We start from the raw sequence: 25,000 nt of genomic DNA on the forward strand, positions 1-25,000 counted from the left end.
AAAAAAAAAAAAAAAACAAAATGATACTCCACAAACACGTGTGATACTTCCAGGCCTACCCTTCATGGAAACAGAAATTCCTTTTACAGAAAAAAAAATAATATTCTCTAAATATGCAACGTATAAAACATAAAATGCAACACCTAATCCCAAATGTATCTTTCAAAAGTTATTTTCTTAGCATAATATATGTCTAACTTGATAAGGTATTAATGTAAAGTGGCCTCAGTAGTAAAGTTTGGGTTAGGGAAAGTATGTTTAAATATTCAATATGAAAGCTACTAACATTGGGGAATAGCATCTTGTTCAATTATGTAAACATAATCTGCTTCAAAGCTCATGTTGATGTCTATTCTTAAAAATGTAAAAGTTGAAAAACACAGTCATGACATATATCAGTTAATGTTCAAATCAAATTTTAGCCTTAAAATTCCCATGGAAAACATGACTGCCTGTTTTTTACAGAGTACTGATGACTTCAAAAAATAAAAAGCATTTTATGCCTGATTTCACTGAATGTAAATCTGACATTGCTAGCTTATTTTATACCATGACAATGAAATCGCTGTATAACGCTGGTATGGTACACAACTGATACCCATGACTAGAGGAGTTTTTACATTGTTTCATTCTATATATGTGTTTCTCGAAATATTATAGAATCAAAGTATATCAACATCCACTATTGTATTTACCATCTTCCTCAGTCAGTATACTTATGGGAGCACTCCGAACTCCTTCACCTTTGAGTGTACTAGCAGACACCTCAATGATATATTGGGTATATTTCTTCAGTCCTAAATAGAAATAAAATAGGTAAGAGGCAAACTATGAAATGGCTCTCAATACAATCTTCCAAAAATAAAAACTAAGTGAAAATGTCATTCTTTGGCAATAGTAGCTCTTATTTATGAAGACAAAATGATATAGGATAAAGTAGAAAAGGACGGATCTACAGTATTCTTTCATGTGACTTGCAATAAACTCCTAGCTTATTTAACCAAAAAGACAAAATTGTAATACCCTGCATGAAAATAATCTCAAACTATTAACATTAAGCTAATATTTGTGGTTACTCTGTTGCTATAAATGCAAATATCCAATATTAGATTTGTTCTTTTACCTTTAATGTTTTGGGTTAAAGAGGTTGTATTTATAGTTCTTTCCTCATTTCCATTACTTCTCTTGAGATAAATTGTATATTTTTGTATGATTCCATTGGGACTACTTGGGGGTAGGAATGATAGCTCAATCTCTCCAGAAGAAATATTTTTGTAAGTGATATTTTCTGGTGCACTATCAGGCACTGAAAGAAACAAAAAAAATAGATACATAAAACAATTCCTTTCTAAAAATCTATTCTGCTGAAATTGTCACTGAAGCGCACTAGGTTATTTACATGTGAACATTCACTAGAATGTAATGGTAATAAACATCCTGAATGAAGTAAGGTATAAATAAATTATAGCACTTACAACTGTATAAGAAAAATTTTCATTCAAAAGAAAATGCTACTATGATTCCACAGAATAACAGTTATAAGATGATACATTTACTAAAATACTTGGAACTATAGGAACCTATCTTGTTCTGAAGAACACACAGATACAAGAAAGAGAATTTTAAAACACTTAAAACTTGATTCTATTCCTCATTAATGATAATATAAAAAAAGATCAGTAGGTTAGTTTTGGTCGACAACAAGGTCTATGACAAGGCAACGAGTCCTTCCTAGATGTGAGACTGCATATTATGACCTGGCAGCAAAACCACCTCCCAAGAATATGGGATATCATTAAGTAAAACACTGGTTTTCTGTATCTAACATTTTTATATGGAATACATTATGCATAAAATGGTTTTCAATGTAAATTTGAGTCCAAAACTATATACAAGATTCCAATTCCGATAAAATATTGGAACAGATACCCTAAATTGAGTGAATATCTTACTTAAAATAACTAAAACTCTGCATAACATTAAGATAAATTTTCTTTAAGAAATTCCGGTGCTGAAAAGAAAGTTAGAATTCAGTGGTGACTGGCCAAAAAATGTCACAGAAAAACAAACAAGCAAACAAAATGCAAAGACAGAAATCCTGAGAAGGAAGCTGGTACTAAAGCCAGTTTTGCCTTGCAGTAGATTGGTTAATTCTGGTGCCTTTGCATTTGTATAATAACATCTGTGTAGAGTGTCAGAGAAAGACTATAAAGCCCTGGGGCCAGCTGAAGGATGAGCAATATCTCTGCAGAAAGACCTGAAACCTCAAAAGAATGCAACTGTAACCAGCGTTATTATATTGAACAATTCTAGGGGATTTAGAGTCTTCTGCATGTGCCATAGAAGTCTATGTGAATGGTAACTCCTGGTCTTGTGCAATGTGATGCATTCATTCTCAGGGAACGGGAAGTGAGGAATAAACTTGCCATGCAGAGAGGACAGAAAGGAAACCTTTTTTCTCTCTTGCCACTCCTCTGGGTGGAGAGATAGAAAAGAAATAAAAATTATTCTGTTTTGGATTTATAAGTCTATCCCCATGATCATATGTTGACTAAATCCATGATACCTATATGTACCCTGAAGAAACCTCCACTTCAGAATTTAAATTAAAATAAAACTGTAGTCCTGAGCTGCTATTACTCCTAAACAACTAGAAGTAAATAAAAATACTTGCTGGAGGAACTCAACTTCAACAAAAACCACATAAATTTCTCACAGCTTAAGTTTCAAAGAATATGAGCTCACTGATAAAATCACTAAACACACAAGCAAATCAGATATCAATAATGAAAGTCAGCAAAGAAAAGAAAAAACACATATACATACACGGTAGTCAGATTTTGAGATTCCAGATATTGAAATAAAATAGAAATGTTTAATATATTTCAAGAAATCAAACATATTTTAAAATATGAGCAAATAATTATTTAAATAATGGTAAATAATATTAAATAACCAAGCAAGTTTGAAAGAGAACAAGATAGATCTTTTGGAATAGAATAAAATAACTAAAATTAAAATTCCCTTGAGGTATTAAAGAGCAGATTAGATAAAGAAGAAGAGAACTTTAGTGAAAAGGATGATAGTAGTGAAGAAATGATCAAGAATGTAGATCAAAGAAGATAGTTACGGAAAATATAAAATAGCAGTTGAGACATTGATATCTGGAGGGGGTCTAAAATAATAGAGAAAATAAAGAAGAAATATTTAAAGAGATAATGGCTGGGGCTCATCAAAATTATTCAAAGATATCAAACATCAAATCAAATAATTTCAGTAAATCCCAAGCAGAATTCTTTTAAACCATATTTAGACATATCATTGTGAAAATACAGGATACCAAAGAGGAAAACATCTTAACAGTACCAGAAAGAAAACAAATCATCTACACAGGAGTGACAATTAGATCAACAATCAACATCAGCTGAAATACAACTGGAATTCTATACCCAGAAAAATAAACAGTAGCAAACTAAAAACATATTCAGACAATAAAAAAAACTGAGGGATAATGCCATCAACACATCCTCAGTAAGTGAAATTATAGACAACGCACTTTAGGTAGAAAACTATTTACCACAGATGAAAGATCAGAGTGGCCAAGATAATGGTTTAAAAATTGAGTACACAGAACAATAACATAACTTGGAGGGTTAAACTAATATAAACTAAATAGGTAAATATTATTGCCATTCAAGAGTCCTGTTATAAGACTCTTTTCTTTCAAATGAAAGAAATTGAACATTTTTACTAGTATTCTAAATTGAATGGATATAAAAATTACCAGTAGTAAATTTAGTAGATAAATAAAATTCAGAAGCCTTAAAAGTGTAGATACAGTGTCCCTCCTCTTGATTGTTACCAGTTATTGGGTTATGGTGTCAAGGCACACTTAATAGGAAAAACTAATTTAAAAATATTGATATTTTTAAAACTTTGAGAGGATTGCAATTCAATGCATAGTTTGATGTAGCAATATAATTCCACTATCCTTTCTATCCTAAACACGTTAAATGTTCTCTAGTGTTTTCCCAGGCCAACATACTAAATTGAGAAAAATCCTCAACATCTACCCTGAATGCTTTCTTAACTTTTGGCTCTAAGTGAAATCTTGGACCTGCTGAGAAATACCACTACAGTTTAGCCCTCTTAGGTATCATGTTTGTTTTTCTCCCAGAGTGCCACTAACCACAGGGCGTAGGAGTTGTGTAGTTGCATTTATTGCTCCTTTTTTCTTCCTGAAGAACCACAGATCCTTTGAAGCCCCATTCCGTTAGATACCATCACATGCTACCCCTCTTTAAGGCAGACAACTGGTAATACCTCTGTCACTTCTCTGAACATCTCAAAGATGCTACACTTTGATGACTGACTTCTTCCCTACTACTCAGAGAGGTCAACATCCATGCAAATGATCTATTCAGTACCCTGGACTCTGTATTTCTTTATCTCTATAATTCCAGTACTCTTTTCCCCCACCTTAGTTTACCCCACCACACTTCACTGGCTTTCATGGAAACACCTAAGACTTTGTCATTAACAATAACTGCCAATATTCCTCTCTTTGACAACTGACTCCTATCTTTCCAGCTTACTGACTCTTGTACTTTGAATCCAACAATTCTCTGACCCTCATCAAATCTTTACTGTGCATTACCTCTGTTATGTCTTCATTTCCCTACATGCTCAGGCTAGAGTCCATAGTCACTGTAATCACTTCCTAGCTATATCCATCACTTCCTTCTGTTTTTATTTTACTTTCCTGGCAAATTATAATTGGAATTAAACAAAACTCTGCTAGCTTCACATGCCCCATGTAATAGCTGAAAATTGTATTTTTTTTCAGCTATTAAATGGTGTTTTACTGAGTAAAACACCATTCTATGCTGACTAGTTCCACTTAAATTTATAATCTCAAATGTCAAATGGATCCTTTTCATTTCCTGATAGCTAATGTTTTTGTTTTAGTTAATTCAGTCTCCCACTCTTTAAAGTATGTTTTCACCATATTCTCTCTTGACAAACCTCTGATATTCCCACCCTCTCTTTATTTGAAGCTAATAAACTTGCTTCTCATTCCATTGCAAAAATAAAAACACTGAGAAGAGAGCTACATTATCATCCGACTTCAAATTTTCCCTTAACTGCCTTCCCTCTTTCTTCCTTTCCAAGCTCTATCCCTCTATGTCTGTACTGGATTTCATTCCTTCTGCCTATTCAGAGACTTTACACTTGAAGTTAGTCAGAGATACATGTGAACACACATACACTGTAATATACATTCTGGTGTTTAAAAAGTCTTCTTTTGATTGCACTTGCTCCTTCAGCTATTACTCAAGTCTACTCTCCACTTCATATCAAAATTTCTCAAAATTTGCCATTCCTCGTTTTCTACATTTTATTTTTTGCCTATCATACTCTGTTAATCTCACTTTGTTTTCTCCATTTTTTTCCTGTAAAACCACTCCTGTGAAGTCACCAATGACCTCCATTCTTGACAAAGCACTAATCAATTGTATGCCCCATCTTACTTTACTTGTCAGCAGGCTTTGACATAGGGAATAAACTCCTTCTATTTGAAAATCTTTATTCACTTGGCTTTGAAGACACTATCTTCTTCTGGTTTTCCTTCTACATCCAGTGACTTCTGCTTTGTCCTTAATTAGCTCTTCTGCTTGTCAAAGTCTATGTGTCGTATTACCCACGACATAGCTGTAAGCTTCTTAACATCTCCCCCTATTGTCTAGTGATGTGATTTTATCCTCATCCCTTTATTGAATATCAAAGATACGGTGAGGCTCCAAATTATATATGCAGCTCTGGATCTCTTCCCTGAGCTTTAAACTTATTTATCTAACTGCCTTCATAATGGCACTTGGATATTTCAAACATGCTCCAAACAGAACTCCTGGATGTTCTCCGTATTGACCTCTTCCCTGGACTTCCCCGTCCAAGTAAATGGCACTACCACTCACCCAGATACTCAGAGCAAAAATCTAGTAGTTTATCTTGATTTTTCTCTATACTTCAACATCCAGCATATTCAGCAGCAATCTGCGAAAACTGTAAACCATATAATGTTCCTATTTCATAATTATTCAAAAGCTCCTCATTAAAATTAAACTGCAAAGTTCCTACAATGGCACCCAAGAATCTCATGATCCACCTCTGCCTCTCGCCTCATCTGTGAATTCTCTACCCCAACTCACACTGTTCAAGTGACAGAAATGCCCTGCTCTGCCCTAACTCCACAGTTTTTTTCCTCTACAAGAAGCTGGCAATTGCTATTCTTCCTCTGGAACACTTTTCATCCTTATCATTGTCTTATTTAATCCTGTACCTCATTAATATCACTGGGCGAATATAATCTCTCAGTGTGGCCTTTCCTCAGTCCTCCATCTCAAATAGCCCACTCACTACTCTTTCTCTCTTCTATCCTTGATATTTTTCACTTAGCAAAACTTACAACTACTAAAAATCACAAATTTGTTTACTGATTTGTTTTCTAATTTCTAATTTTCTAATTGTCTAGTGTCACGTTTCAGAAAGGTAGAGACAGATCGTGTCTTGTTCACTGCTACAGCTACACTATCTAGTACAGTGGTAGAACATAATATGGAATCCATAAAAGCTGTTCAGTGAATGAATAAATGTATTTAATAAGATACAGAATATATTAAAAATAAGAGAGAAACTCACAGGTAAGGAACAGATACAAGATTGGGTTGAAAACTCCTTAACTACAAAAGGGAATTTGTGATGCTCTGCTTGAATTTTATTTTATTTTTTTATTTTTATTTTTTATTTTTTTTTTTGAGACGGAGTCTCGCTCTGCAGCCCAGGCTGGAGTGCAGTGGCCGGATCTCAGCTCACGCAGCTCGCTCCGGGTCTACGCATTTCCTGCCTCAGGCCTCCCGAGTAGCTGGGTACTACAGGCGCCCGCACCTCGCCCGGCTAGCTTTTTGGTATTTTTTAGTGGAGACGGGGTTTCACCGTGTTAGCAGGATGGTCTCGTCTTCTGGACCTCGTGATCCGCCCGTCTCGGGCCTCCCAAGTGCTGGGAATTACAGGCTTGGAGCCGCGCCCGCCTTCTGCTTGAATTTTAATGTCAGTGTAACTTCGTTTTGAAAATTTGCTATTAGATTTAAGTTTTCCCTCCACAGTTGTCTGCCTTACCACCAGTAGTCAGTGTTGTAAATATGGCATTCCTGACCCAGGCTTGATCTCTTTTGCATTTTTATTCATTTGACCTTAGGGAATACTAGTGCTGGATAGTCAGGTAGATTAAAGCAAGAAGACTCATGACTTACTGGATTTGACAGAGTGATGACACACTTAGAATTTTTCTGAAATAGCACACAGTGTCCCCAGTTGTAGAATATTTTATAGTGCATAACTGATGGAATACAAGGAATGGATTATAATCAATTGGATAGCGAACCTATTAAATTCCAAAACAAAAAATACATAGTCCATGATTGATAGTATAAAATTGGGGGCCGGGCGCGGTGGCTCAAGCCCTGTAATCCCCAGCACTTTTGGGAGGGCCAGGCAGTGCGGATCAAGGTCAGGGAGATCGGACATCCTGGCTAACACGGGGAACCCCGTCTCTACTAAAATATAACCAAAAAAATACACTAGCCGGGCGAATTGGTGGCGGGCGCCTGTATCAGGTACTCGGTGGCTGAAGGCAGGAGAATGGCATGAACCCGGTGAGGCGGGAGCTTGCAGTGAGCTGAGATCTTGGGCCAGTGCACTCCAGCTTGGGTGACAGAGCTAGGACTCCGTCTCAAAAAAAAAAAAAAAGGGGGGGGGAGGAAATTACCTTGAATCTGCCAAAAGACTTGTTTGGCATATATAGCTTTAATGTATGCAGACAAAGTTTAAAATGTAATTAATTAATACAAATAAATTTATGGGGTTCTACACAAAATTTTGGTCAACATCTAAGTTATTATCCACTCATGGTTGTTGCAGCGAATCAGACAAGGTGTTTTGTTAAAGGCTTACTGTAAAGACGGTTATGTCTTAAAAAGGAAAGGGAATATGTATAGATCATCAAAAGAGTAATTTGTATGGGAACTTCTCAAAGTTGTATTTATGATTATTACACCCTATGAGAAAATAAAAGCTAATCTTAAGCTTGTTGGAAAACTGCACAGTCTATGATTAAAACACACACACACACACACAATCAATCTTGTATTGAATTTTCCTGCTTGAACATAAGGGTGTTTTACTTCCAAGCATCAGTAAACTCTATTTCTCTTAAAAAGATAAGACGTTTAACCAAATAATTTACTCCTATTTTTAATTAGTAATATTAACACATCACTGAGTTAACACATCACTCAATTTCTCATGAAAAAATATTGAAGAGTGGACCCATATTTTTTACATGAATAGAAGGTATAATTACTGTATTTAATAAGATTATTTTGAGCCTAAACACAGAAAAAGTTGCTCTTGAGCTCGTCTTGCTTCAAATGACATTTGAGACCCTACTTAGCATTCTAGCTTCCTCTTTTGCCAAAGGAGCTAAAGTGGGTGGTTTAATAGCAACAAACATAATCTAGGAAAAGTCACTAATGTAGATTCCATTGTCTTCCATTTTCATCCAGGTGGAAAATGCACAGACCTTGAGACTACCCTAACTTAGGACAGAGAGCCAGATATCAGGAAGATGGGCATTAAACCTTGTACTCCTAACTGCTAGGCCTGGCTAGGGAGCCATGGGATATATTGGTTTCCCCTTCTCTTTATTTTTTTAGCCATCTCCGGATTCTATTAAGTGAGGCCTGTAATGGGGCTCAGGAGGCCTATAGTCAAGCCCCAAGTACTATAACTTATGAGTCCTTTTACCCAAATTGTCCTAGGTCTCCTTACCTAAAAAAAAAAAGGGTTCTGCATGTTTTCTAAGATACTTTCCAAAATGAAAATTCTCATTTTAAACTAAATCTCAAAATTTGTATTCACTTAAAGTTTATTGTCCCTGTCTTCAAATTAAACTCATACAAACAGAAATAAAACAGAAAATAAAAGGACATTTTCAATACTAAAAGATTATGTGCATGTAATAATCAGAAAACAAAAAAAAATTGCTTTATAATTCATCTTTAAAATAAGGTGTTCCTGATGCTGTGGCCACTTAAATGAAATACTTGATAAGCATTCATAAAAATGGTTATTCTTTCATATCACAATAGAATCTTTCAAAGTTATTATTTTCTTCCCCATGCTGGGCAGAAGCCTAACAATAAAATATCAGTGTAACAATGAACAGAGAGATCTTAGATATAGTTTATAATTTACCAGCTTTGTTGATTACTTCTAAAACAGCATGTGCTGTGAAAGGGAAATGGGTTTTACAGTCAGATAGCTTTGGACTCTAATTCCAGCTCATCACTTTTCAGCTGGTGCCATTAGGCAATTAAACACCCACCAACTAATAAAACTTAAGGAGGGAAGGAAATCCTTTTCTTCTACACTGCTTTATCCCCAGGAGGGCCTAGTATATTATAAATATTTTTTGAATGAATGAACCTCTCAAACCCTCCATTTTTCATTAGATTCGGTTTTCCGTGAAGATAACAATAATGTACTGCTTTAGTTTAGAATTTTTTCAAGACAATTTCTGTGAAACCCATTAGCAGGCCCGTGACACTTAATAGGTGCTAAAAATATGCTTGTTTCATTTCCTTGACCCACTGCAAAATAAAACTGAGTCATTAAAGAGCAGACATTTTTCTCAAAAATACTTATTTTACGTACAATACCTATAAAAGCAGTGAAACATGCCAATATATGGATTAATATCAATTAAGTGTCACTTCAAAGCTCTTAATAATGTAAAATGCTCCTTTCATTACCTTCTTATTCCTGCAATTTCAACTACTGCCATTATCTATGGGCTCTTTTGTATCATCTCATTGTGTTCATTTCTGTGAAGAATCTCAACAGGATACTTTTATACAAAAGTAAGCTACTTTACTAGATTTCTAGATTCTCAAGGTCAAGACAGAAATTCATATATAGTATCTGGCTGAACTACATGAAATTGCTGATATTTGGCCATTTGTGACCTATAAAAATGGTAATTTAATGTGGTCCCACCAGTAGCTAGTCAGTAAATATTTATTGTTTTAAATGTACAGATAAAACAGTAACTTTATATTCAGTTATTAATTCTCAGAATACATTGTAGAATTGGCCTAATAGTTATGCCACCAATACATAATTGTAACACAATATAAACAATGAAATAAGATTATCAGACAAACTGTCTTCCTGTAGTTTCACCAAAACTAAAACACAAGTAATTCCTTGCTTGCATTACTTCCTTTAGAAGGGATATCCTCTCCCAACCCACCCAGCAACCTCTATAACAGGGATCCCCAATCCCAGGGCCACAGACTATTACCAACCGGTGTGGCCTGTTAGGAACTGGGCCACACAGCACGTGAGCATCATAAAGCTTCTGTATTTACAGCCACTCCCTATTGCCTGAATTACTGCCTGAGCTTTGCCTCCTGTCAGATCAGTGTCGACATTAGATTTTCATAGAAAGGCAAACTCTATTGTGAATTGCCCATGCAAGGGATCTATGTTGTGTGTTCTTATGAGAATTTAATGCCGGATGATCTGTCACTGTCTCCCATTACCCCCCAGATAGGACTATCTAGTTGCAGGAAAACAAGCTCAGGGCTCCCACTGATTCTACATTATGGTGAGTTGTATAATTATTTCTTGATATGTTATGGCGTAATAATAATAGAAATAAAGTGCACAATAAATGTAATGTTCTTGAATCATCCTGTAAACCAGCCCCACTTCCCTCCCTAGTCCAGGGAAAAATTGTTTTTCCATGAAACTAGTCCCCAGGGCCAAAAAGATTGGGGACCTCTGCTCTATAACATTCTTCTGCCCATTCCTCCCTCCTCATTAAGATCCAGGCCAAATGCTGTCTCCTCCATAAGTCTTCTCCAGGCATGCCATTCAATGGCAAGTAGCCATTCAACCTACAATTTATAGGTACATTGAAAGAATCCTTGGTTTCTTAAGGTCTTTTCATTTGAAAATTCATAGATTTTGATTAGTAGTTCCCTTATATAAATCAGACTTTAAAAAATTTGTACAATAAACCTTTTCCTGTACTTTTGCCTGAAATAGAAAATTAATTTCTGGATTATACAAAACAAAATAATGAGGGATTTTAGCTTACATAAAATGTAAGCAACATGGCAACTATCAGCTATGCTTACCATATCACTATGTATTATTAAACAAACAAAGCAAAACAAAGCTCACCAGTCTCCAAAGTCCTTACAGAAAGTAAAGAAGATATCTGATTGCCATGACCAAATCTGGTATAAGACCTTACAGAAATGTTATAGAGGGTGTAAGGTCTTAAGTTCCTTAATATTATGTCTGTTGTTGATGTGTTCTTCATATATGAAGTGTCTATATTTTTATATAGCACTTCATAAGCAGTAATGATCCCATTGGGCTTTTCAGGTGGTGACCACTTCAACCTTATTTCATTTGCGGTAACATCAATTACGTCAACATCTTGAGGTGATGATTCTGGTTCTAGGGGAAGAAAAGAAAATTTTAGTACCTATATTTTATTGTTGCTTGTTGCTTTAGACCCTAGAAGTGGCATGAAGTGAAGGCACTGAGCATGTACAATCACTTTTAAAACAATTAAAATGCAACTGATATTCTTACCATCTTCGGGAGTTCTCACAAAGATGTCATTTTCTTCAGACAAAGAACTCTCTCCAACGTGGGTTGAGGCTGCCACTCTCATTTTGTATTTTGTGTATTTCTTTAACCCTATAAGGACAATAGACAAACTGTTTAATGTCCTTAAAATAATATTCTTGGGATTGGTGTCATTTAATATAAGACCAGTAAGAATAATTTATATGGGGGACTAGATTATCTATATCAGCTTCCAAATAATTGCAGTCTCCTCAAATTCTTGGGCTTATAGGCCTTTCCATGTTGGTAGTTTCAAGTTCTTTCCTAAAATATTAAGGCAATAATTTAAAGTTGAAAAGTAACTTTTGGCACACTGCAGGGGGTATAGTTGACTTGGCACAAATACCATGTCAGCCGAATTACTTCAGCTGATTTTTGCATTCGTACATTTTAGTCTTCAGTAATAAGTTATTTTGATATACCAGATATAGTATTCCTTAAGTTAAGTAAATTTCTATGAGGCTTGTGATCTGATGCTTTTTAATCTTTGTGGGTAAATCTAGTTAAAGAAAAACACATTTAACCGAGTTATGTATGCAGGTATTTTAAAAAGATATCCATGGCGACACAAAACAACAAAATATGAATTGACATAGCATGTGTTCTGTAGTATATAAGGCACAGGGAAATGGGCATATTTTCCACCAGAATAGAAATGTAAAACAAACAACAACAATAAAATGTTGTTTTCTACCTGTTATGAGAAAGCTGTTATCTATAGTAGTTATCTGGAATGCTCTGTTTGTATCCAGTTCCATTGCATAAATCGTATAGTGAGTTATTTTTCCATTGGGATATTCTGGAGGATCCCAATACAACAAAATAGATGAAGAACTAATATTTTTATAGTTTATAACTTTAATGGAGCTTGGCACTTAAAAAGAAGAATGAACATATGAATGAAAAGAAAAAGTATCACAGTGTACAACAGCAATATCTGCAGGTAATTGTTTCAAAGGAAATACATCCTTACCTTGCTCACGTGTCCTAACATTGAGAACTGTTGGTGGTCCTTCTCCCATGATGGTGAAAGCAGATACACTAATCATGTGCTCAGTGAAAGGTACAAGTCTCCTGATAACATAAGACAGCTGTTCAGCTGCAATGTCAGTAATATACTGATTCCTTGTAGTTACTGTTTGAATTCAGTAAAAAGAGAAAAAAAGATGTTTGGCTTCAGAATCAAAATTATTTTTTCCTTAGACTGTAAAATCTTAAACCTGACTTCTCCTTATTCATTAATCTCTCCATGCACATCTCTATTAAAAGTAGATATGTAATAATATAAACATAAAAATATTAATTTTAGGGATTGTATTGAATTTCTGAGTACCTCCCAATAATAACCACAAACACTTTGTGCTGATAATTTTGCTAGTTTTTACACATTACTCTGAAACATGACATTAGTGTTTTTAAGAAAACATAACTTTATTAAAGAGACTGGTTAGGAATGTTTTCTGAAAAGAAAGAGTAGGCAATAATATATAATTGAAATATTATAAATCAATACCAGGTTTTAGTAGAAGAGTTAAAGAAATACATAATTGAGATATTATAAATCAATACCTGGTTTTAGTAGAAGAGTTAAATAAATAGTTTTATTTGGACTTAAATTTCACCATACATTCACACATTCAGTAAACCAAATAGTTCTTTAAAACAAGCATGCTTGGATAACTGACAAATAAATATCCCAGAAGGATTTCAAATGTTAGATTTTCGCTTTCTTTAGAATTTGTGCTTCTAAAACTCTTAAGTAGCAATTAGGTCAAACTTTAAGTATTAAGGGAACATCTGCATCAGAAATCATGGGACTCTTAATTTTCAGTGTTACCCTCCAGTCATCTTTGCACAAGAAAGATGGATCAGTTAAGTGCAATGTAAATATCTATTCAATGTAATGTGATTTTTTTTACTAATTCTACCATAAATAGAATAACACTTTTAATTTTGAATGGGACAAATACCAAATCAGAGAAAAGGTAATAAAATAAAATATTCTTCTCATTTAACATTTTAGAAAAGGTAGAAAGAGAATATGTGTCAGGTGAGTATTTTTAATTTGCCATACATGACATTCTCCGTTTAGAAACTGTAAGAGCCACTGACACTGAAGAGCAAGTGTATACACTAATGACATCACCACATCGTTGGGGTCACCTACACCTGTTTATCACACCATGCACTAGAGTTGTAACTTTCTGACCTATTTACCTTTAGTGACATTTGAAAACCTATTAGTCAAAAGCTGTAGGGAGTGTGAGGCCTGTAAATGATTTGAAGATATGTTAATCCCTTCCCATCACACCTGCTTTGGCAACTGTAATAACTGATTGTCTATGCAGCTTGGCCGGAGACTCTAGGGTGCTACTTTCTCCAGGAAGAAGGTCAAATGGGTTAGGAGGGGCCAGCTTCTGCCTGTGTGGCATTTCCATTTATTGCATGAGGTTTTCCGACAGCTAAAAAAAAAAAAATTGACTCCAGCCCAAGGACCATTAATAATATGGCTGAACTCTACACTAAGGTTCATTTCTGTGCTAGCTAGCACTGGTGGTTTAAATGCACTTTATAGAAAATCAAAATTCTACCTACCAACTGGTGAAGTCTGGTCTTCAGCTCTATTCCTTGCAGGAAAGTTATTATCTGGATGATTGTTATACATAAATGTAGCAAGTGAGTGAAGGTCAGATGACATCTCTGCTGAACCCTCATATAATCCTACCATTGGCTCTACTATGTTCACAATTTCTGGAGCCATGGGGTCATTTATATACTGTAATTAAAAGTAGATATTTTAAAAGACTGTGGCAGTTATATTTCATGACTTAAATCAAGTATTAGTTTTAAAAACTTATAACTTTGGAATCATGCTGTTATAAAAGATAACATATTTTCATGACCACTGTCTTCTTTAGATTCCAAAATTTCACTCTCTGGCTACTAATACTCTGCATCATTGTAGCACATTGTGACCATTGTATTTCCTGAGAGAACAATACTGTATTTTGGGAAGGAGCAGATTTTGTTCTGACTTGAGTTAGTTTCTTTATGGTAAGATAAGATGTCCTCATGCAAAGGCTTCATGACTGAGATATTGTAACTGCTCTCCCCCAGATGATAAGTGTTCTAGGCATACTGATGTATTAGAATGTGTTTTGCTTCTCTAATTACCTGTCCTCATTTGTATATACCATACATGAGAGGTCTACATGCCTGCTTGATATACATCAACGATAATAGTTTATAATAGAGTGAAGTTACATACCAGAATAAAACTGCATGGTAATATTAATAGTTTTCACACAGGATTCATGGCATACCTGTCAAGACTCTGGACTTAAGGAATATTTAAAGTAACTGCAATTGTTCCTAAATCCTATAATGTAATTCACACATGTCAAGTTCACCAAAATGGCAAATACTGAGGTGAAAACATCAGGAACAGATTATGGACGAATACGGTAGAGGTTTTTATTTAGCTAACAAGATGATTCTCATTTCTCCATCCCCACTAGCATAATTGATTGAAACAAAATGGGGAAAGGTGTTTTAACCAAATAATATTGGATATTTGTGTAGAATGTTGACTTTGGAAATAAGACTACATATTAATTAAAGAAAGTGTTGCTTTAAGGGACTTAACCAAGTACAATGTGTGGACTTTCTTTGGAGTCTAATTAGAACATACCTAATCAACACAGGATGTGAAGATAATCAAGGAAATCTGAATGGGTTCTAGGTATTAAATGATACCAGGATGGTATTAATAATTTTGTTCATTGTGGTCATGGCATTATTTTATGGGTGGAAATGTCCATGGTTTTTAGAAATTCGTGCTTAGATATATAGGAACAAAATGATGCTAAGTCTGGAATTTATTTAAAAACCTGAGGNGTTTTATTTGGACTTAAATTTCACCATACATTCACACATTCAGTAAACCAAATAGTTCTTTAAAACAAGCATGCTTGGATAACTGACAAATAAATATCCCAGAAGGATTTCAAATGTTAGATTTTCGCTTTCTTTAGAATTTGTGCTTCTAAAACTCTTAAGTAGCAATTAGGTCAAACTTTAAGTATTAAGGGAACATCTGCATCAGAAATCATGGGACTCTTAATTTTCAGTGTTACCCTCCAGTCATCTTTGCACAAGAAAGATGGATCAGTTAAGTGCAATGTAAATATCTATTCAATGTAATGTGATTTTTTTTACTAATTCTACCATAAATAGAATAACACTTTTAATTTTGAATGGGACAAATACCAAATCAGAGAAAAGGTAATAAAATAAAATATTCTTCTCATTTAACATTTTAGAAAAGGTAGAAAGAGAATATGTGTCAGGTGAGTATTTTAATTTGCCATACATGACATTCTCCGTTTAGAAACTGTAAGAGCCACTGACACTGAAGAGCAAGTGTATACACTAATGACATCACCACATCGTTGGGGTCACCTACACCTGTTTATCACACCATGCACTAGAGTTGTAACTTTCTGACCTATTTACCTTTAGTGACATTTGAAAACCTATTAGTCAAAAGCTGTAGGGAGTGTGAGGCCTGTAAATGATTTGAAGATATGTTAATCCCTTCCCATCACACCTGCTTTGGCAACTGTAATAACTGATTGTCTATGCAGCTTGGCCGGAGACTCTAGGGTGCTACTTTCTCCAGGAAGAAGGTCAAATGGGTTAGGAGGGGCCAGCTTCTGCCTGTGTGGCATTTCCATTTATTGCATGAGGTTTTCCGACAGCTAAAAAAAAAAAAATTGACTCCAGCCCAAGGACCATTAATAATATGGCTGAACTCTACACTAAGGTTCATTTCTGTGCTAGCTAGCACTGGTGGTTTAAATGCACTTTATAGAAAATCAAAATTCTACCTACCAACTGGTGAAGTCTGGTCTTCAGCTCTATTCCTTGCAGGAAAGTTATTATCTGGATGATTGTTATACATAAATGTAGCAAGTGAGTGAAGGTCAGATGACATCTCTGCTGAACCCTCATATAATCCTACCATTGGCTCTACTATGTTCACAATTTCTGGAGCCATGGGGTCATTTATATACTGTAATTAAAAGTAGATATTTTAAAAGACTGTGGCAGTTATATTTCATGACTTAAATCAAGTATTAGTTTTAAAACTTATAACTTTGGAATCATGCTGTTATAAAAGATAACATATTTTCATGACCACTGTCTTCTTTAGATTCCAAAATTTCACTCTCTGGCTACTAATACTCTGCATCATTGTAGCACATTGTGACCATTGTATTTCCTGAGAGAACAATACTGTATTTTGGGAAGGAGCAGATTTTGTTCTGACTTGAGTTAGTTTCTTTATGGTAAGATAAGATGTCCTCATGCAAAGGCTTCATGACTGAGATATTGTAACTGCTCTCCCCAGATGATAAGTGTTCTAGGCATACTGATGTATTAGAATGTGTTTTGCTTCTCTAATTACCTGTCCTCATTTGTATATACCATACATGAGAGGTCTACATGCCTGCTTGATATACATCAACGATAATAGTTTATAATAGAGTGAAGTTACATACCAGAATAAAACTGCATGGTAATATTAATAGTTTTCACACAGGATTCATGGCATACCTGTCAAGACTCTGGACTTAAGGAATATTTAAAGTAACTGCAATTGTTCCTAAATCCTATAATGTAATTCACACATGTCAAGTTCACCAAAATGGCAAATACTGAGGTGAAAACATCAGGAACAGATTATGGACGAATACGGTAGAGGTTTTATTTAGCTAACAAGATGATTCTCATTTCTCCATCCCCACTAGCATAATTGATTGAAACAAAATGGGGAAAGGTGTTTTAACCAAATAATATTGGATATTTGTGTAGAATGTTGACTTTGGAAATAAGACTACATATTAATTAAAGAAAGTGTTGCTTTAAGGGACTTAACCAAGTACAATGTGTGGACTTTCTTTGGAGTCTAATTAGAACATACCTAATCAACACAGGATGTGAAGATAATCAAGGAAATCTGAATGGGTTCTAGGTATTAAATGATACCAGGATGGTATTAATAATTTTGTTCATTGTGGTCATGGCATTATTTTATGGGTGGAAATGTCCATGGTTTTAGAAATTCGTGCTTAGATATATAGGAACAAAATGATGCTAAGTCTGGAATTTATTTAAAAACCTGAGGCAAGAATGGCAGCCTATTGGTGATTACTGAATCCAGGTGGCAGGTATATGGAGGCTTATTAGACTCTTTTCTCTACTTTTAAACCTGTTTGAAATTTTCCAAAATAAAATAGTTTTGAAAAAAGAATATGCTGAAAAATCTACTCTCTTGTGCTAATTTTTTAAAGTTCTGCTTCAAAACTTACCTCCAAAACACATTTTTTTTAAAAAAGTATTCTACTCCTTATCAATCCCATGCTCTTTTACCCTCAGAGTTTATAATAATTAATTCATAATATAGGTTTCAGTTGTTTATAAATTTTGGTATATCTGTCTTTTAATTATCTTACATGTGTTGGAGTTGTCTTCACTCAGAGAGCCAAAAACAGGTTTTCTAGGCCTTAGGAACATAAAAACACTTAATAGTTTCCAAAAAAAAAAAGAAAGTAGGTGCTCAGGAAAAGTTCAGTAAAGCAAGAAATTTTATGGCATTTCAGTTAACTATCTACAAAGGCAAGTTACTTAAATATTAACTCTTCTGAAAGATAAAAGAATGGAGAAATGAGTCAAAAAATTTTCATCCTCCGAATATTTACAAAACACAATTGTCTAAATCTTGTTACAACTCTACCCAGAAAAGTGTTGTCATGAAAAGCAGGAGGTTTCCCATAAAAACTACTTTTTAAAAGTTGTGATGAAGAGCTATGGATAGGGAACTCTATATGGGTTTGTTCCTATGTCCTTGTATAGAACAAAGTAAAGGTCTTCTATCTTACAACAGCTCACTTCAGCGCTGCCTCCACGGGTAAATTAGGGAGGGCAGGAATCACAAACACATAACTCAGAGAAGCTCTGGTGTTGCAGTCAATACTTTATGCCCAAACCACACAGCTGTTTCCACTATCAATCAGTCACCCTTTGAAAATCTACTGTACACAAAGCACTATAGAATGAACTATAGTGAGGTAGTACAAAGAATTTCCCCCTCAACCATGGTTTTGCATTAAATCTCTCAATATTTTCTATCCCATGCCAGACAAATTATTGAGGGTTAAAGCATAGCATCCCATCAATTACATATGTTAAGCATCTCTGCTGACAAACTGCCATTTCAAAGTGAGAGTTGACCTGAATGCTTTTGACTATGTGAATGACTCCCAAATTCTGATATTCTGACATTAGAAAAACCCGCCATAACTTGGGCAATGATTTGAACATTGGCTTTGTAATAACCCAGAATGTTATCACTAAGTGTGTCCTGTTGCGAACATTTCTTACACTTAACCTCTTAAGAAAAGACATTATGTTAGATGTTAGTCAAGTTTTCCTAATGATAAAAAAGTAATAATATTAAAAGCAAAAATGTTAGGAAAAAATTTGGATTTAAGAGAGTAGTGGGAAGGGGCAGAGAGAAGCAGCAGTAGAAATGAGAGAAATAGGAGGGAAAAACGTCCATTGCAACACCTAAAAATTCCCAACTCACTGCTACTACTGACATTCTGAATTAGATATTTTCTGTTGCGGGGCTGTCCTGTACATTGTAGGATGTTTAGCAGCTTCCCTGGCCCCCACCTACCTTAGCTGTGACAATGAACATGTCTTCAAAGATTAACAAATGTCTCTTGGAGAGCAAAATTGCCCCTGGTTGAGAACCATTGAGTTAGGGAATGTCACAATTTGTCAACATGAAAGGCCTTGCATATGCTGCTCAGGAATTCTTGGAATTTATGTGAAAGAATTAGGAGTCTTCAGAGTTAAATTCCTAATCCACCTGAATAAACCAACTTGATTTTACATGTAATAATCTTCATCATAGTGAATGTGATTTTATTTTCTAAAAAATCATATCTATCAGTTTAGGGTCACTGGAGGTCTGCTGAATTGAATTAATGAAATGTTTGACTTATTCTTAAGAAATGCTTCTATATTTTAATGTACACTATAACATGATTTGTGCTGTTATCAAGAAGTGGTAAAAAGAAAATTTTTTAATCAGCATATGCTTGGAAATCTTCTAAAGGACACCGTATTGTTCAACACATTATTCAGGTGAGCAAATCTTTAAGTCTTGACTATGTTTATGTTCCTAATGCTGAATAAAATAAACTTATCTCAAGGCATTGCTAAACTACTTTTGGGTTCTGTCCTCAGCCTCATTCCTAGCAACCAGCCAAGCATTTAGCACAAGACTTTCTTCTTACGTTCACCAGTGACAAACGTTGATATTCTCAAGGAATACACTGGATGAAAAGATGCATCTATATGAATCTCAGAAGTCTGTAATATTAGGCACCTATTTGTCTATTGGAGAAAAATGTCTCAGGTTTCTAATAGAACAAGTACTGGATGGGATCTGACTGAAGTTCAAGCAAAGAGCAGTCCATGGAAATGACTTCAGGGTTTTTCAGACTTCAGTCTCAGTGGAATGAGGCTCCCAATGAAATGATCGTTTTTTTATTTCACTATTTTGAAAGAAGGAAGAAATTTACATTGAAGGAGAAAATAATTATACTCAATTTGGCTCCATTCAAACTACATACAGAATATTGTGTTCAGTTGAGTAAGAGGATCCTTGACAAACTAGAAAATATGCACAGGAATATAATCCATGATATAAGGGACCTAGAAGCCATGACTAACAAAAATTAAGGATATTAGGTCTTTGGAAAACTCTGACCACTATCTTCAATGAGAAAGAGTTAAATCATTGTTTATTATTGTTGTTACTGCAAAGGCTAACATTTTAAGCTTCTGTGTGTTACAGAGTGTTAAACACTTTTACTCATTTGAACTTGCTTTATTGTCCCCAAAGAGATAGATTATTTTTATCTCCATTTTACAGTCATCTGTTCAAGTTCACAAAACTAGTGACAGCCAAGGTAGGATTGGAACATTTTTCCTAGTTCCGAAGTTCATGTTCATAGCCACTATAATCTACTGTATTGGTCTAGAGAGGAGAGTTAGGACCAACTGATGAAAATTAAAAGACAAATATTTCAGTTCAAAGTAAAAACAGCATAGTTTCTCATTCATCTATGGGTTTCTGTGTCTAACAGAGTGCCTAAAACCCCATGATTACTTAAGAAATAGATCCTTGTGGGACCATAACAAAGAATACTTCAAAGCTTATAGTATAGGAGCTACTTTTGTAGTGGTAGATATCCTATAATAGTTGATAAAATATTTTAACAGAGGTTGGATTCACATCATTTATTAGGAATGTTATAGATCAGATTCATATGTAAGTGTGGAAGTTGAAATAAAATATCTCAAACCCTGAGACTCATTTTGCTAATGTAATTTTCAAATATTTGTTTAAATATTAAAAGTAAAATCTTATACATATTTCAGCTTATTTAAATAATCCATATTTATTCAGAAACAAATAGATCATGGGAGTCACTGGAATAAAAAACTCAATAAGGGTAATGAGATCAAATCATGCCTAGCATAGGAGGGTTATATTATATTTTTAAGTTTAATAATCATGATATATGTACATGGCTACAAAAAAAAAAAGGATGATGAAGGGTTTATAATGAAAATGACTATTCCCTGTTTATACCTTCCCTACCTCTTACTTCCCAGAAGCAACACTTTAAACCACTCCTGTTTTCAGTTCTTATGGTGTTTACTTTTAAAATACTCAATAATATGCATATACTGCTCTGTTAACACTCATTTATTTTAGAATCTATTGATTTTTTGCAATGATAGTGAAGCGTTAGGTTACTTAAATACATATATACCTTCGTCATCTGTTCTCAATTCTTATTAGGTTACTTTCATAATGTAAATAATATACTTAAATCTGGAAGGATTATTCTAATAGGTGCTTGAAGTATAAAATAGTAGGCTGGGGGAGTGTAGTGCATGGCCTCTCAGGTAGATACCCATTATACCCACCTCCTGTTGTTCCTGCTTTGTAAAATCTCCTCTTCTTGAGTGAGTTGGGACCTATGATTTGTATCTAACCAACAGAACAAGGCAAAGGGCATAACATGTCTCTCCCATGATCACATTATATAGACCCTTCTTACTGGCTTGATGAAGTAAATGGCCATGCTGAAAAAGGCCACATGGAAAAAAAAACAAAAAAAAAAACAACTGTAAGGCACTAAGAGGAGTCTCCAGCCAAGAGCCAGCAAGAATCCAGGGCTCTTAGTTCTAACTCCAAAAGGAAATAAAATCTGCCAAAACCTGAATAAGCTGCAAGTGGATTCTTCCCTAGTCAAGCCTCCAGATGAGAACACAGTTCAGCTAGTTTCTTACTTGCAGCCTTATGAGACTCTAAGAGGAGAACCAATCTAAGCTGTAACTATGTATCTGACCCAAAGAAACTGTGTGATTATAAGTACGAATTGTTTTAAGCTGCTAAGCTTGTGAAAAATTGTTATGGAACAATGGAAAACTAATAAAGTGAGATAACAGTAGTCCAGGCAAGGGACTATGCAATCCTGAGCTGAAGTGGGAGATACAGAAATAAAATAAAGACAAATGCAGGTCACATACTGGACGTAGACATAACTGATCTTAATATTAAGTGGCTATTGAATGCTAAGTAGGATCTAAGTCAGAAGTGACTCCAAGGTTTCAAGCCTTCATGACAGAGAATAACGGTTCCATTATCCAAAAAGACAAATATCAGACGTATGTAAACGCCATAAATGCTCACTCTCAAAGTCTTCTGTACCATGGTTTCTTAGACAATGACCTTCAGGTCTGAGATCTGTGTTACGTACAGTCAGAGGGATTAGAAAATTCTAAACCCAGGTACCAAAGCTTCAAGTCAGCCCCTCTTTAGGTCTTATTCTTGACACATTGAAACTAGTAATTGCCTGGACAGACCTTATGGGTGTCCTGTGGGAACCTGCACAGGTCACTGTCTGTGTCCCAATATCTCTGTCCTCATTCCCATGTCACATCTTCCTTCCCATCATGAACCAGGCCCTATTATCTCAAATAAGATTCCTGTTTCGTTTTATGGGGAGAAATTAATTTAGATGTAATGAGCCCTGGCAGAACCTTCCCACAAATGGCTGCAATTAGGAATCCAGAGTGTCAGAGAGAAGGATCAGAGTAGAAAGCAAGGCGTAAGAGTTAGACAAATAGGAAGCAGTGATTGAAACTGTTAGGTCATCAAAAGAAAATGTTATGAGATGGCTGAAACCAAAGCTCTGTGGAATATCTTTACTAAAATGTTAGAAAAGAGTTAACTTTTTGAACTATCTTCATTTTTAATTGTGCAAAGCCAAAGGATTACAATGTCACAGTACATAAAAGTGCAGAAAATATTAAGGAACAAATAGTGCCAAAAGCTGAAAAGTGGGGGGACAGAGGGATGGATTTTGAAGGAGATAAGAACACAAGGGTGGTTAAAAATATTTAATCCTTGTATGGGACACTGGGGAGGTCACTGGTGACTTCTAATAAGACTTCAAGGATTTAAAGAGTTCTTGAGTTGCAGAATGAGGTTACTTTTTCAGAAGATAATAGAAATGAGAAGAGAGAGTCCTTATCCTGAGGGAGGTACCAAGGTCAAAGAAAGGAATAACAAATGAAGAACACACTAAGCCACAAGTTGTATTTCTTATGTCATTTACTCCCAACCCTGTAAGGTGGCTATATAAGCCCTTTTATAAAAATGAAGGCATCAAGTCTCCAAAAGTTGATTTGTCCAAGGACATAGGCCTAGAACACGGCAGAGCCAGGCCAAGAACCCAGAGCCATTTGGATTTAAAGCTTCTGTCATATCTGTCTCCCCACATCAATCTCCTGAAAGGTAAACCCAAACACCAGTTACACGGGGAAGTAGAAATATCAGAAATGAGTCTGATCTAATAAAGAAAGATATAATCAGAGAAATAAAGAGAAGTATAATGTCTCCTTTCATTGAGAGAGGATAAGGGAAGTAATATTGGGAAGCAACTAAAGTGGATGATCCTATGCCAAGATTAATGATCACAATAGGTCACAATTAATTAGCACAGCACTTACTATATGCCAGGTACAGTTCTAAGCTCTTTACACACATGAACCCATTAAATCCTCATTATTAATCCTTTGTTATAGGGACTTATAGAAGAAGAAATTGATGTTCAGAGAGCTCAGGCCAACTTTCCCAGGGTTAAACAGTTAGTAATGGCAGAACTAGAGTTTAAACCTGGCTTACACTCTCAACCACTTGCTATATAGTCCAGTGAGAGACAAAATCATAATTCAAATCCAAATTTGTACGTCTCCAAAGCTCATGTGCTCTCTACTATGAGACGAGAATTGCAGACCAAATAGAGACAGAATCACAAAAAAAAAAAAAAAAAAAAAAAAGGCTTTCTAGAACCCCTTAGCCTTATAGAAAAACAGGTGTGGCCGCCCATTCAATAGATGTCATTAGCAGAAGTGGGAAACCTGTCATCTAGTACTAAGAAAGCTCAGTATCTAATTTAAGACCTTCTCAGCAGGAGCAAAGGGTTAAGCTTTTGCCCTTTGCCTGAGTTGTCAACTAAAGTATCACAGAAAGCATAATTCAACATCTTTTGCACAGAGGAAAGGAATCAACATAGGATTAAAATTTAACCCTGGGTTGAAGATGGTGAGCAGCTTGGAGTGGTAAGTCCTGGGTGGCCAGAATGCATTGAGCACATGGTAAGGTCAACTGTCACGTACAGGTAAGTGCCAGAAATAGAGGAAGGCTGGGACTAGAAATAGAATGAAAGCACGTGTGGGGAAAAATAACAGCACAGGTAGAAGCAGCAGCAACTCTGAAACAAAACAGCAGATGCCAGGTGCTGAATAACTATCATGTTTGTTTTTAAGGCCCAGCGATTGCTGCACTGGTCCTGAGAATGTTTATTCTTTGAGTGCCCCAGGGAGCAGCCAGTATCTGGACATGACTAGCCTGGAGGCTGAAAGGGTCTCACAGGTGAACAGTTGGTGAGGTGAGGTGAACAAAGACAGTGAAAAGAAAAATCAGTGTTGCCTGTACTTCCTAACAGAAACAAAAGGAAAAAAATAAGACTTCCAGTGTGAATAGAAGCAAACACATTGCCTAAAGATCCTGGTTCTCTTA

The 25,000-nt window shown here is 35.3% G+C and overlaps 1 protein-coding gene across 1 annotated transcript in view; it reads right to left on the reverse strand.

The window, feature by feature from the left end:
* Positions 1-25,000, reverse strand: part of PTPRQ (protein tyrosine phosphatase receptor type Q) — a 207,191-nt gene that overhangs the window by 172,403 nt on the left and 9,788 nt on the right. Inside the window, exons 4-10 of the mRNA XM_017874615.1 lie at positions 16,657-16,837; positions 12,737-12,898; positions 12,458-12,637; positions 11,728-11,835; positions 11,308-11,589; positions 1,124-1,306; positions 696-797 (exon numbers count right to left, since the gene is read on the reverse strand). Of these exons, the coding sequence (XP_017730104.1) occupies positions 696-797; positions 1,124-1,306; positions 11,308-11,589; positions 11,728-11,835; positions 12,458-12,637; positions 12,737-12,898; positions 16,657-16,837 (1,198 nt within the window). The remainder of the gene's footprint in view (positions 1-695; positions 798-1,123; positions 1,307-11,307; positions 11,590-11,727; positions 11,836-12,457; positions 12,638-12,736; positions 12,899-16,656; positions 16,838-25,000) is intronic.

This window comes from Rhinopithecus bieti, unplaced genomic scaffold (assembly GCF_001698545.2).
Source record: "Rhinopithecus bieti isolate Rb0 unplaced genomic scaffold, ASM169854v2 scaffold_9619, whole genome shotgun sequence".
Classification (NCBI taxonomy): Eukaryota; Metazoa; Chordata; class Mammalia; order Primates; family Cercopithecidae; genus Rhinopithecus; species Rhinopithecus bieti.